This window comes from Macaca thibetana, chromosome 16, assembly GCF_024542745.1.
Source record: "Macaca thibetana thibetana isolate TM-01 chromosome 16, ASM2454274v1, whole genome shotgun sequence".
Taxonomy (NCBI): Eukaryota; Metazoa; Chordata; class Mammalia; order Primates; family Cercopithecidae; genus Macaca; species Macaca thibetana.
The window spans coordinates 30,568,585-30,582,779 of record NC_065593.1 but is presented as its reverse complement, the minus strand read 5'-3'; the positions used below and the strand labels follow the sequence as shown (position 1 = coordinate 30,582,779).

At 47.2% G+C, this 14,195-nt stretch overlaps 1 protein-coding gene and 3 pseudogenes across 2 annotated transcripts; all 4 read left to right on the top strand.

The window, feature by feature from the left end:
* Positions 1-25: 25 nt before the first annotated feature.
* Positions 26-4,486, top strand: LOC126938389 (leucine-rich repeat-containing protein 37B-like; annotated as a pseudogene). Its single transcript, XR_007720076.1, has one exon. The product of XR_007720076.1 is annotated as a leucine-rich repeat-containing protein 37B-like (transcript).
* LOC126938391 (leucine-rich repeat-containing protein 37A2-like) lies at positions 4,486-5,269 on the top strand (annotated as a pseudogene).
* A 1,142-nt stretch (positions 5,270-6,411) lies between these two features.
* Positions 6,412-8,328, top strand: LOC126938289 (leucine-rich repeat-containing protein 37A3-like; annotated as a pseudogene).
* A 4,871-nt stretch (positions 8,329-13,199) lies between these two features.
* LOC126938390 (small nuclear ribonucleoprotein E-like) lies at positions 13,200-13,689 on the top strand. Its single transcript, XM_050762504.1, has one exon. It carries the CDS (start codon positions 13,249-13,251, stop codon positions 13,510-13,512), a length of 264 nt encoding a protein of 87 aa, XP_050618461.1. The 5' UTR covers positions 13,200-13,248; the 3' UTR covers positions 13,513-13,689.
* The last annotated feature ends 506 nt before the right edge of the window (positions 13,690-14,195 follow it).

Below are 14,195 nucleotides of genomic sequence, written 5' to 3'. Positions count from 1 at the left end.
GGCGGGGCCGTGGTTGCTAGGAGTGCGAGGTTGCTAGGTGTGCGAGCATCTCTGGGCTGCCATAATGGTTCCAGCTCAGCGTGGGACGCCAACGTATGTCATATATGGGCTGCGTCTCTGGTCCCTACGGCCCCTCCTCACGTGACAACTATTGTGGCTACTAGTCCAGGAGGCTCAGCCAGGTCCAGGGCCCACTCCAGCTGACCTCCGACCCCCTGAGGCCAACTGAGCCCTGGTCTTGGCGCTCCTGCCATCTCCCCCTGGAATCTCCCCATGCTTATCCACCCCAACCCCCATACAGACCAGGGGGGCTTTGATAACCTGGGGTCCTTGCACCCAGATGTCAGCCTCGCCTCAGGAACCGACTGAGACTTTGGTTCCATTCCTGGACACGGATCCAGCTGGAGAGCTGCCCCTGGGGCCAGAGAAGTTCGCTGCTGTACACCAGCATCTGAATGACAAGCTGACTTGCAAGAAAGGCTCCCAGAGTTGGTTCCAATGCCAGACTGGGATCAGAACCAGACGCTAGCTCGGCCTCTTTGCCTCAAAAGTAAGGTTCAAACTGTAGGTCTAGATCAGGCTGCAGATCATCAGGCATATGAAATACTTGTTCCACCTCTAGATAGTCAGAATTCAAAAGCAGTGAAGATTAGTGTTTTGCCCAAAAACCTGAAGAAAGATCTAGCCAAGCATCAGAGGCTTGCTAAGGTTTTTGTTGGAACTCCACACCGATTTATATCAAAACCTCAGCGTCAGAAACAAACTTTACAGGATGAGTATTTAGGTTCAAGTATGGATATACTATATCTGGGCAGCCTGCCTCCAGAACTCCAGGTGAACTCAGATGAGCCTCCAGGGCCCCCTGAGCAAGTTGGGCTCTCAATTCCATCTAGAGCCTGAAACTCAAAATCCAGAGGACAGATCCAGTCCTCTTCACTCCAGCAAAAAGCCCCAGTGCAGCTTCCACAGCTCCCTGAGGAGGTAGAACCTTCTTCAACCCAGCAGGAGGCCCCAGCTCTGCCTTCACAGTCCATTAAGGGGCTCCACTCTTCAACACAGCAGGAGGCCCCAGCACAGCAGCTGCCTGCCTCAGAAGAGACTGTAGCTCAGCCATCAATACATCATCAGGTAAATGTTCCATTAAAAGTTGGAGCGAAGCTCAGCACTCACACTTGCCCAATGTCACAGTTAAACCTGTGGATGTGGAGCTTATGATAATTCAAGAGCCAGGTAAGGAACTTACATCAAGCCAGGAACAAGCCGCAGCTCAGCCTCCAGAGTACCCCGAGGAGGTGAACTCTTCCTAAACCCAGTTAAATTCACCAGCTCAGATACCAGACCACCCTGAGAAGACGAAAACGTCTGTAACCCAGCAAGGAAATCCAGCTGAACCTCCAGTTCCTCCTGTGGAGGCTTAACCACCTCCAGGTGAACAGGAGCAGCCAGCCTAGCCTTCTGAGTTTCCAGGGGAGGTTCTCAGACTCAGCAGGAGACCCCAGCTCAGCCTCCCAAGTCTCTGTGGAGAGTGCAGCTCAAACTCCACTGAATCTTGAGGTGACAGTTCAACCTCAGGGTAAGGATCAAGCTCATTTTACCTTGCCCAACATTACAGGTAAACCTGCCGATTTCAAGATTACCATAACCTCAGAGCCTAACAAGGAGGCAGAATCCTCTCAAGCCCAGCAGGAGGCCCTAACCCAGCCTCCAGAGGAGGTGGAACCTTCCGCAACCCAGAAGGAGACCCCAACTGAGCTCCCATGTCCTCCTATGGAGGCTGAGCCTTCCCCCAGTGAGCAGGAGCAGCCAGCTCAGCCTTCAGAGTTTTCTGGGGAGGCTGAACCTTCTTAGACCCAGCAGGAGACCCCAGCTGAGCCTCAGAGTCCTCTATGGAGAGTACAGCTCAAACTACACTGAATCATGAGGTGACACTTCAGCCTCCTGTTGAGGATCAATCTCGTTATAACTTACCCAGTGTTACAGTTAAACCTTAGATGTGGAGATTATCATAACCCCAGAGCCTGTTAAGGAGGCAGAATCTTCTCAAGCCCAGTAGTAGGCCCCAACCGAGCCTCCAGAGCAGATGGAACCCTTTGCAACCCAGGAGGAGACCCCAACTGAACTTCCAGGTCCTCCTGTGGAAGCTAACTCTTCCCCCAGTGAGCATTTGCAGCCAGTTCAGCCTTCTGAGTCTTCTGGGGAGGTTGAATCTTCTCCAGCCCAGCACGAGACCCCAGCTCAGCCTCCAGAACATCACGAAGTAACAATTTCATCTCCAGGTCACTATCGAGCTCAGCATTCAGATTTGCCCAATGTCACCATTAAGCCTCCAGTTATGCAGCTCATCATAGCAACAGAGCCTACTGCAGAGGTGGGAACTTCTCCAATCCACCAGGAGGTTACTGCTCAGCTCTCAGGGCCAGTTAATTATGTGGAACCTTCCACTACCAAGCACGGGGGCCCAACTCTGCCTCCATAGTAATCAGAAGATGATTTTACCAGTTCAACAGGAGACTTCAGTTCAATCTCCAGCTATTAAAGATGAGAACCTCTCTCCAGCCCAGCAGGAGGCTGCTGCTGAGTATCCACAGATGCCTGAGGAGGTCGAGTCTTCTCCAACACAGCAATAGGCCCAAGCTCAGCCTTCAGAGATCCCTAATGAAATTGTAGCTAATCTCCAGCACATCATGAGGTAACAGTTTCTCTAAGTCATGATCAAGTTCGGCCTCCAACATTGCACAATGACACTGTGAAACATGTGCATCACATGGTAACCATGACTCCAGAGTTCACCTAACAGGTTGAAATTTTAACCAAACACGGGGCCCCAGCTCAGTCCTCAATGTCCGCTTAGCAGTTTCAGCGTTTGAAAGACCAGCAAGAAATGATTATTCAGCAGCCAAATACCCCTGAAAATGATGAACTTCCTCCAGTCCCTCAAGAGTCCACAACTCAGTCTCCAACTCGGCTCTCCTCAGACTTTGTAAGGTCATTGAATGATGAGATGGTATTTTTGCCTCTAGATCTGTCTTTAATATTCAGAAACAATTCAACTTTCCCTAATACCACAGTTAAAAATATGGATATGGACCTCACCATACCTACAGAAGTCACTATGGAGGTTGAACCTTCCCCAGTCCAGCGGGACAATCCTATTCCCACTGAGTAGGCTGACTTTTCTCCAACCCAACATGATACCCCTTCCCCACCCCTGGATTCTCCTGAAAAGATTGAATCTCCATCACAGCACAAGGCCACAGCTCAGACCCCAGATTCCCCTAAAGGGGTGGAATTTTCTCCAGTCCAGCAAGAGTCCCCAGCTGAGGCACCAGAGCTCCCTAAGCAGGTTGAACCATCTGCAACCCAGCAGGAAGCCTCAAGTCATCCTCCAAAGTCCACTGCAGAGGTCAGTCCACCATAGCTGAAGATACCAGCTCAGCCATCAGCCACCTGAGAAGGTCAAACCATCTTCAGTCCTACAGCAGGCCTCAACTCAGCTTTTAGAGCCACCTGAAGAGGTACAATCCTCTCCAGTCCAGTAGGCAGTGCCTGCTCAGTCTTCAGAGCCCTATGGTGGTAGAATCCTCTTAGACACAGCAGATGGCCGCATCTTTGCCGCCAAATCTCCCTCAGGAGGTGGAACCATCTCTAACTCAGCAGGAGGGTCCAACTCAGACTTGAGAGCCCCCTATGGAGACAGAACCTTCTCCAGCTCAGCAGAAGGCCACAGTTCAGGCTCCAGAGCCTCCTAAGGAGGCAAAAACTTCAAGTCAGTAGATGGTCCCAGCTCAGCTTCCAGAGCCCCCTAAGGGAGTTGCAGTTCAACCTCTAATGCATTATGAGACGACAATTATAACAGCAAGCCAGGACCAAGCTCAGTATCCAGCATTATGAAATGACAATTCCAACAGCAGGCCAAGACCAAGCTCAGTATCCAGCATCACCCAGTGTCACATTTCAACCTTTACACATGGAGCTTACCATAACTCCAGAACCCACTATGGAGGCTGAGCATTCTATAATGCTGAGGATGACTACAGCTCCTCCAAAACACCCTGAGGTGACCCTTCCACCTTCAGACCATGTGCAGGTTCAGCACAAACCTGAGGCCACAGTGCAACCTTTGGATCTGAAATTTACCACGAATCAACAACCTACTACAGAGGGTATATTTTCTCCAACCATGGAGAATTCAACCTAACTTGCAGAGCAACCTATGGAGGTTGTAACTCAACCTGCAGCTCATTATGAGGTGACAGTTCCAGTACAAGGTCAGGATCAAGCTTGGCATTCAACACTGGCCAGTGTCACACTTCAACCTTTGGACCTGGGGCTTATCATCACTCTAGGATCCACTATAGAGGTTGAACTTTTCCAGCCATGCAGGAGACCCCAACTCAGCATCCTCAGGAAGTTATACCTTAACCTCCAGTATTTCAAGAGGTAACAATTTCAACACCAGGTCAGGATCAAGCTCAGCATTGAATATCACCCAGCATTACAGTTAAAACTCTGTACCTGGGACTTACCATAACTCCAGAACCCACTACAGAGGTTGAACATTCTACACCCCTGAAGAAGACTATAGTTCCTCCAAAGCACCCTGAGGTGACACTTCCACATCCACACCAGGTTCAGACTTGGCATTCAAACCTGACTCAAGTCACATTTCAACCTTTGGATCCGAAACTTACCTTAACTCCAGAATCCTCTATGGAGGTTGAACCTTCAACCATGCATAAAACCCCAAATCAGCCTCCAGGGCTACTTAAGGAGGTTGTAGTTTTCCCTCCTGGGTATTATAATGAGATGTCTGTTCCAACACAAGGCCAGGATCAAGCTAAGCATCCAACATCAGCCAGTGTCACAGTTCAACCTTTGGAACTGAGGCTTACCATTACTCCAGAATTCACTACAAAGGTTGAACCTTCTAGAGCCATGATGACTACAGCTTCTCTGCCAAAGCTCCCTAAGGTGACACTTCCACCATGAGACAAGGGTCAATACTCAGCACTCAAACCAGACTCAAGTCACAGTTCAACTTTGGGACTTGGAACTTACCATAAGTATAGAACCTACTACAGGGGTGAACATTTTCCAATCACAGAGGAGACCACAACTCAGCCTCCAGACCTGGGGCTTGCCATAACTCTAGCCCTATATAGACATTGAGCATTCTACAGCCCTGGACAAGACTACAGCTCCACGTCCAGACCAGGTTAAGACTCAGCATCAAAACCTGACTAAAGTCAGAGGTCCACCTTTGAACTAGAACCTACTCAGGATTCATTGATTCAGTCTGAAAGTTACGCCCAAAATAAGGCTTTAACTGCACAAGAGGAGCAGAAGGCCTCCACAAGCACCAACATATGTGAGTTCTGTACCTGCAGAGATGAGACACTGTCGTGTATTGATCTCAGCCCAAACCAGAGGCTCCACCAAGTGCCTAGCCAGAACCCAGCACCTACAATGGCACCTTCACCATCTTGGAAGAATCACCTTTCCTCAATTGTTCTCTGTGTGCTGCCTAATATGGCAGTTTTTCCTGGAGGCCTTCCTGGGCCTTCTTTAATCTCACCAAACCACATGGACAACTGACTTTCTGCTTTCGCTTTTGCCTGTCATCTCTTCCTTCTCCTCATTCTCCTTTACTGTTAGGCCCCTTCTCTGGTCTTTTACTTGTGATTGCTCTTAATCCTTTTCTTATCCATTTTTCTTTATCCCCATCACATCGTTGCTTAACTGCTGCTCTCCTCCTATTTGCACTTCACCCTCTTTACAGCACTCTGTCTCTCTCTCCGTCTCAGAGATAGTGTTCTAGGTGGTTAAGAGTGGATTCTGGAGCCAGGTTACTAGGTTCAAACCCAGGTCTGTCATTTGTTAGCTTGGTTACCCTGAACAAGTTATTCTTCTCTGTGACTCAGTTTCCTCATCTTTAAACTGGGGATTATGCTAGTTACCATTTCATAGGATTGTTGTGAAATTTAGGTGAGTGAATACCTGTAATACTTGCATCAGTCCTTAGTATATGTAGGAGCGGTGACTGTTAACATTACTTAGCTCTTTAGTTATGTCCAGAACTCATCTTTGTCCCTGACTTTCTATATGTAGCACCCGTTTTGTGTCCAACCGAGGGACAAGTATGACACTGTCTCCAGAACATGAAAGCTCTAGAAGACAATAAGCATAAAAATGGAGGTGTAAATAATAAAGTGCTAAAACATAATGCAGACCATCAGTGCTAGAATTCACCAGAATCTGTGATCCTTGAGTTATGGAGGTCAGGGGAAGCTGCATCAATAAACTAAAAATTTACCTGGGGCTTAAAGATTAGCTGTAATTTGTTAAATAAGAAAAAATAGGAGTACAGTCTAGGCAAAGGCCTGGTTACAGGTGTGGTCGAAGTTGAGTAGAATGGCCCAAGCTCAGCCTCCAGAGAACCCCGAGGAGGTGGACTCTTCCTCAACCCAATTAAAAGCCCCAGCTCAGATACCAGAGTGCCCTGAGGAGATTAAATCTTCAGCAACCCAGCAAGGGACTCTGGCTGAGCCTCCAGGTCCTCCTGTGGCAGCCGAACCTTCCTCCAGTAAGCAGGAGCAGCCAGCTCAACCTTCTGAGTTTCCTGGGGAGGTTGAACCTTCTCAGACCCAGCAGGAGACCCCAGTTCAGCCTCCAGAGTCTTCTATGAAGAATGCAGCTCAAACTCCACTGAATCATGGGTGACAATTTAACCTCAGGGTAAGGATGGAGCTCATTACACCTTGCCAAGCATTACATTTAAACCTGTGGATGTACAGATTAGCATAACTTCAGAGCCTACCAAGGATAATGAATCTTCTCCAGTCCAGCAGGAGGCCCCAACCTACCCTCCAGAGGAGGTGAAAACTTCCGCAACCCAAGAGGAGGCCCCAACTGAGCCTCCATGTTCTCCTGTGGAGACTGATCCTTTTCTCGGTGAACATGAGCAGCCAGCTTAGCCTTCTGAGTCTCCTGGGAGGTTGAATTTTCTCCAACCCAGCAGGAGATTCCACCTCAGCCTTGAAAACATTATGAGGTAACAGTTTCACCTCCAGGTCACCATCAAGCTCAGTCCTTAATGTCCCCTGAAAAGTTGAACCATTTGAAAGATGAGCAAGAGATTATCATTCAGCAGTTAACTACCCCTGAAAATGATGAACTTTCTCCTCTTGCTCAAAAGCCCACAACTTGGTCTCCAGCTCAGCTCTCCTCAGACATTGTAAGTCCACTGAATGATGAGATGGAATTTTTCACCTGAAGATCTGTCTTCACTATTCCACGTCCACACCAGGTTCAGACTTTACATTCAAACCTGAGTCAAGTCACAGTTCAACCTTTGGGTCTGGAACTTACCTTAACTCTATGGAGGTTGAACCTTCTCCAACCATGCAGAAGACCCCAACTCGGCCTCCAGAGCTACCTAAGGAGTCTGTAGCTCAACCGCCTGTGTATTGTTATCAGATACCCATTCCAACACCAAGCCAGGATCAAGCTCTGCCCTTCTACAGCTCTGAGGACTACAGCTCCTCCTCCAAAGCACCCTGAGGTGACACTTCCACCTCCAGACAAGAACCAGGCTCAGCATCAAAACCTGACTCAATTCATAGTTCAACCTTTGGACCTGGAGCTTACCATAACTACAGAACCTACTACAGAGGTTAAAACTTCTGCAACCATGGAGAAGACCTCAACTCAGCTTTCGGACCTGGGGCTCACCCTAACTCCAGAACCCACTACAAAGACTGAGCATTCTACAGGCCTGGACAAGACTATAGCTCCACGACAAGACCAAGTTCAGACTTAGCATTGAAACCTGACTGAAGTCACACGTTCACCTTCTGAACTAGAACCTACTCAGAATTCACTGGTGCGGTCTGAAAGTTACACTCAAAAATAAGGCTTTAACTCCACAAGAGGAGCAGAAGGTCTCTACAAGCACCAACATATGTGAGCTCTGTACCTGCAGAGATGAGATGTGTTGATCTCATCTGTCATGTATTGATCTCAGCCCAAAGCAGAGGTTCCACCAAGTGCCCGTGCCAAAACCCAGCACCTACAATGGCACCTTCACCATCTTGTAAGAATCACCTTTCCTCAATTGTTCTCTGTGTCCTGCCTGACATGGCAACTTTTTCCTGAAGGCCTTCCTGGGCCTTCTTTAATCTCACCAAACCACATGGACAACTGACTTTCTGCTTTCGCTTTTGCCTGTCATCTCTTCCTTCTCCTCATTCTCCTTTACTGTTAGGCCCCTTCTCTGGTCTTCTACTTGTGATTGCTCTAATCCTTTTCTTATCCATTTTTCTTTTTTTTTTTTTTTTCTTTTTGAGACAGAGTGTCACTCTGTCGCCCAGGCTGGAGTGCAGTGGCCGGATCTCAGCTCACTGCAAGCTCTGCCTCCCGGGTTCACGCCATTCTCCTGCCTCAGCCTCCCGAGTAGCTGGGACTACAGGCGCCCGCCACCTTGCCCGGCTAGTTTTTTGTATTTTTTTAGTAGAGACGGGGTTTCACCGTGTTAGCCAGGATGGTCTCGATCTCCTGACCTTGTGATCCACCCGTCTCGGCCTCCCAAAGTGCTGGGATTACAGGCTTGAGCCACTGTGCCCGGCCTCCATTTTTCTTTATCCCCGTCACATCATTGCTTAACTGCTGCTGTCCTCCTATTTGCACTTCACCCTCTTTACAGCACTCTGTCTCTCTCTCCATGTCAGTGATAGTGCTCTGGGTGGTTAAGAATGGATTCTGGAGCCAGGTTACTGGATTTGAACCCAGGTCCATCATTTGTTAGCTTGGTTACCCTGAACAAGTTATTCTCTGTGACTCAATTTCCTCATCTTTAAACTGGGGATTATGCTAGTTACCATGCCATAGGATTGTTGTGAGATTTGAGTGAATACATGTATTACTTACATCGGTGCCTACCATATGTGGGAGTGTTGGCTGCTAACATGATTACTCAGTCCTTTAGTTATGTCCAGAACTCATCTTCATCCCTGACTTTCTATATGTAGCAGTTGTTTTGTGTCCAGCCCTGGCCCAAGTATGATACTGTCTTCAGAACATGAAAATGATAGGAAGGAAGAAAGAGAATAGGCATAAAAAGGAGGTATATATAATGAAGTAATACAAGATAATGCAGACCATCAGTGCTAGAATTCACCAGAATCTGTCATCCTTGAAGTGTGGAGATCAGGGAAAGCTACATCAATAAGCTGAAACTTACTTGGGGCTTAAAGTGTAGCTATAATTTGTTTTTTTGTTTTGTTTTGTTTTGTTTTGTTTTTGAGACGGAGTCTCGCTCTGTCACCTAGGCTGGAGTGCAGTGGTGCCATCTCGGCTCACCACAAGCTCTGCCTCCTGGGTTCACGCCATTCTCCTGCCTCAGCCTCCCGAGTAGCTGGGATTACAGGCACCCACCACTGCGCCCAGCTAATTTTTTGTACTTTTAGTAGAGACGGGGTTTCACCGTGGTCTTGATCTCCTGACCTTGTGATCTACCCAACTCGGCCTCCCAAAGTGCTGGGATTACAGGCGTGAGCCACCATGCCCGGCCTAATTTGTTAAATAGAAAACAAATGGGAGTACAGTCTGGGCAAAGGCATGGTTACAGGTATGGTCGAAATTTTGTAGACTAGGCTGCAGCTCAGCCTCCAGAGAATCCCGGGGAGGTGGACTCTTCCTCAACCCAATTAGAGGCCCCAGCTCAGACACCAGAGTGCCCTGAGGAGATGAAATATTTTGCCCTGAGCAAGGGACTCCAGCTGAGCCTCCAGGTCCTCCTGTGGAGGCTGAACCTTCCTCCAGAGAGCAGAAGCAGCCAGCTCAGCCTTCTGAGTTTTCTGGGGAGGTGGAATTTTCTCAGACCCAGGAGGAGACCCCAACTCTGCCTCCAGAGTCTTCTATAAAGAGTGCAGCTCAAACTCCACTGAATCATGAGGTGACAGTTCAAACTTAGGGTGTGTATCAAGCTCATTATAACTTGTCAAACATTACAGTTAAACCTGCAGATGTAGAGATTAGCATAACTTCCGAGCCTACCAAGGACACTGACTCTTCTCCAGTCCAGCAGGAGGCCCCAAACCAGCATCCAGAGCAGATGTAACCTTCTGCAACCCAACAGGAGGCCACAACTGAGCCTCCAGGTCCTCCTGTGAAGGCTGAACGTTGAGCAGGAGCAGCCAGGTCTGCCTTCTGAGTCTTCTGGGGAAGTTGAATCCTCTCCAGCCTGCAGGAGACCCCAGCTCAGCCTCCAGAACATCATCAAGTAACAGTTCCACCTCCCGGTCACCATCAAGTTCAACACTGAGATTTGCCCAGTATCACTGTTAAGCCTCCAGATACGAAGCTCACCATAGCAACAGAGCCTACTGCGGAGGTGAGAACTTCTCCAATCCATCAGGAGGCTACAGCTCAGCTCTCAGGGCCAGTTAATGATGTGGAACATTCCAACACCCAGCATGGGGGCACGCCTCTGCCTACAGAGTCATTGGAAGAGGCTGGCCCTTTACCAGTTCAACAGGAGACTTCGGTTGAATCTCCAGAACCCACTAAATATGAGAACCCCTCTCCAACACAGTAGGAGGCTGCAGGTGAGCATCCACAGACCCCTGAGTAGGTTGAGTCTTCTCCAACCCAGAAAGACGCCCCAGCTCAGCCTTCAGAGCTCCCTAATGAAGTTGTAGCTCAACCTCCAGAGCGTCATGGGGTAACAGTTTCTCCTATAAGTCATGATCAAGTTCAGCCTCCAACATTTCACCATGTCATTGTTAAGCCTGTGGATCACATGGTTACCATGACTCCAGAGTTCACCTATCAGGTTGAAATTTTAATTCAACACAGGGTCCCAGCTCAGTCTTTAATATCCCCTGAGCAGTTTAAACATTTGAAAGACCAGCAACAGATTATCATTCAGCAGCTAAATACCCCTGGAAATGATGAACTTCTGCCAAGTCTATCAAGACCCCACGACTCCGTCTCCAACTCAGCTCTCCTCAGACATTGTAAGTTCATTTAATTGTAAGATGGTATTTTCACCTCTAGATCTCTCTTCCGTATTCAGAAGTAGTTCAGCTTTGCCTAATACCACAGTTAAATATGTGAATATGGCCCGGGCGTGGCGGCTCACGCCTGTAATCCCAGAAATTTGAGAGGCCGAGGCGGGTGGATCACGAGGTCAGGAGATCGAGATCAACCTGGCTAACATGGTGAAACCCCGTCTCTAGTAAAAATACAAAAAATTAGCCGGTCGTTGTCGCAGGCACCTGTAGTCCCAGCTATTCGGGAGGCTGAGGCAGGAGAATGGCATGAACGCAGGAGGTGGAGCTTGCAGTGAACCGAGATCGCGCCACTGCACTCCAGCCTGGGCGACAGAGCGAGACTCCATCTCAAAAAAAAAAAAAAAAAGTGAATATGGAGCTTACCATACCTACAGCAGTCACTATAGAGGCTGAACCTTCTCCAGTCCAGCAGGACAGCCCTCCTATTCCCACTGAGCAGGGTGACTCTCTAACCCCGCCTGATCCCTCTTCTGGATTCTGTAAAGATTAAATCTCCAACCCAGCAAGCAGCCACAACTCAGATCCCAGATCCACCTAAAGAGGTAGAATCTTCTCCAGTTCAGCCTGAGTCCCCACCTGAGCCATCAGGCCCCCTTAAAGACGTTGAACCATCTGAAACCCAGCAGGAAGTCTCAGGTCATTTTCTGAAGTCCACTGAAGAGGTCAGTCTTCCACCACAGCTGGAGATACCAGCTCAGCCATCAGAGCCACCTGAGAAGGTCGAGCCATCTCCAGTCCTACAACTGGCCCAAACTCAGATTTTAAAGCCACCTAAAGAGGTAGAATCCTCTCCAGTCCAGCAGGCAGGCCCTGCTCAATCTTCAGAGGACCCTATGTTAGTAGAACTCTCTCTGACTCAGCAGGTGTCCCCATCTTTACATCCAGAGTTCCCTGAAGAGGTGGAACCATCTCTAACTCAGCAGGAGTTTCCAGCTCAGACCCCAGTGCCCCAAATGGAGGCAGAACCTTCTCCAGCCCAACAGGAGGCCACAGTTCAGGCTCCAGAGCCCCCCGAGGAGGTTGAAACTTCAAGCCAGCAGATGGTCCCAGCTCAGCTTCCAGAGCCACCTAAGGAGGTTGCAGGTCAACCTCCAATGCATTACGAGATGACAAAGACATGGCTACAGGTATGATCAGAATTTAGTAGTCCAATCTGGCTGCAAATAATTTTTTGAGGGAGCAATGAAAATATGATTATGTAGAACCTCTATTATCAGACATAGGAATTTGAAGGCCACACAGTGAGATATGGAAAGTCATTGAAAGTTTCCAAGCCAGAGAGATTAAATTATTAAATCAGGAGATTTTTTTTTTTTTTTTTTTTTTTTTTTTGAGACAGAGTCTCACTCTGTCTCCCAGGCTGGAGTGCAATGGTGTGATCTCAGCTCACTGCAACCTCTGCCTCCCAGGTTCAAGCGATTCTCCTGCCTCAGCCTCCCAAGTAGCTGGGACTACAGGCACTTGGCACCACGCCTAGCTAATTTTTGTATTTTTAGTAGAGATGGTGTTTCACCATATTGGCCAGGCTGGTCTCAAACTCCTGACCTCACAATCTGCCCACCTCAGCCTCTCAAAGTGCTGGGATTACAGGCGTGAGCAACCGCGCCCGGCCAGGAGGATTATTTTATTTTATTTTTTGCTTTATGTTCAAGTGTAGACAGGCAGAAGATTATTTCAGAATCCATATGTAGAGTGCTCTACAAGGGAAAGCTTAATTCAGGGCAACAAAATAGAAAGGTCTAGCAAAACCTAGGTGTAAAGTGAGAAGGGGTTAAGTCAGATCGGTTGTGATAAGAGTGGAAAGAAAAATCCTAGGATGTTTTCACAGAGAGCACTGAGCCCAAGCTTTGCTGTTACCTGGCATAGGGTTTCTTTCTTCTTGTTTGTTTATAATAATAAGCTTATGCCTGTTTTTCTGTTGCGTTATCTATCATTTTTGTATTGATTTGTAGAAGGGGTTTGTTTAGACACATAAATGATTTTGGATAAAATACTTACATTCAAAGTAATTAACTGCCATTATCTGTCCAAGAGATTGGATAGATAGGAAGTTAAGCTTCGGGGAGATGCCTCGTCATTTGTGCCAGTGGCCCCACATTATTTCTTGATTAATTGTGCAAACTGGGGGAAGTTGCTCTCAGAGGCAGTGTGCAGGTGTGCTCTTTGAAATTCCAACATGGCATACCGTGACCAGGGCCAGAAAATGCAGAAGGTTGTGGTGCAGCCCATCAACCTCATCTTCAGATACTTACAAAATAGATTGTGGATTCAGGCGTGGCTCTATGAGCAAGTGAATATGTGGATAGAAGGCTGTATCATTGGTTTTAATGAGTATATGAACCTTGTATTAGATGATGCAGAAGAGATTCATTCTAAAACAAAGTCAAGAAAACAACTGGGTCAGATCACGCTAAAAGGAGATAATATTACTCTGCTATAAAGTGTCTCCAACTGAAAATGATCAATGAAGTGAGAAATTGTGGAGAAGGATACAGTTTGTTTTTAGATGTCCTTCGTCCAATATGAACATTTATTCATATTGTTTTGATTACCTTTATGTTATTACAAGATGGCAATAAATGCTGTGGGATTGTTTGTATTAAAACGTTTACATTGCTTCTTTAAAAAAATTGTGCAAACTGGGAAGCTTATACCGCTGGAAATTAGAAAGCAGGTGTTATTTTCTATATCTAAATATTTCCCACAAGGTTGCCATGATTCTTTTACTTATCCTGTTTTTTCTTTTCCTACCTATTTAAGGATATAAATTGTGTTTCTTCGCAGACATTTGCAAGGAAACTATATTTCTTACATTGATGCAAATGTGTGGAAACATACAGTTGGACTGAGAAACTGCGAGTATATTATCTCGAAATATGACAAAAAACTATCTGCATTGTAAGGTCCTTTTTGGTCCAGAATTTTGAGATTGGTACCTCTGAGAAAAGATATTTCCCCTCCATGCCCCAAATCAACCTCTGTTGATTGCAATCCTATGGTAATTTTTAAATTAAATTTGGTACACTGTCTTTAAAATAAGAGGCAATTTAAATTTATTTTTTATTATACAAGTAATACGTGGTTATATTCTTTTTCTTCTTCTTCTTCTTTTCTTTTTTAATC

Bases quoted from the DNA above. Each gene is read 5' to 3' on its own strand.
- LOC126938390 (XM_050762504.1), top strand. From the start codon at position 13,249: ATGGCATACCGTGACCAGGGCCAGAAAATGCAGAAGGTTGTGGTGCAG.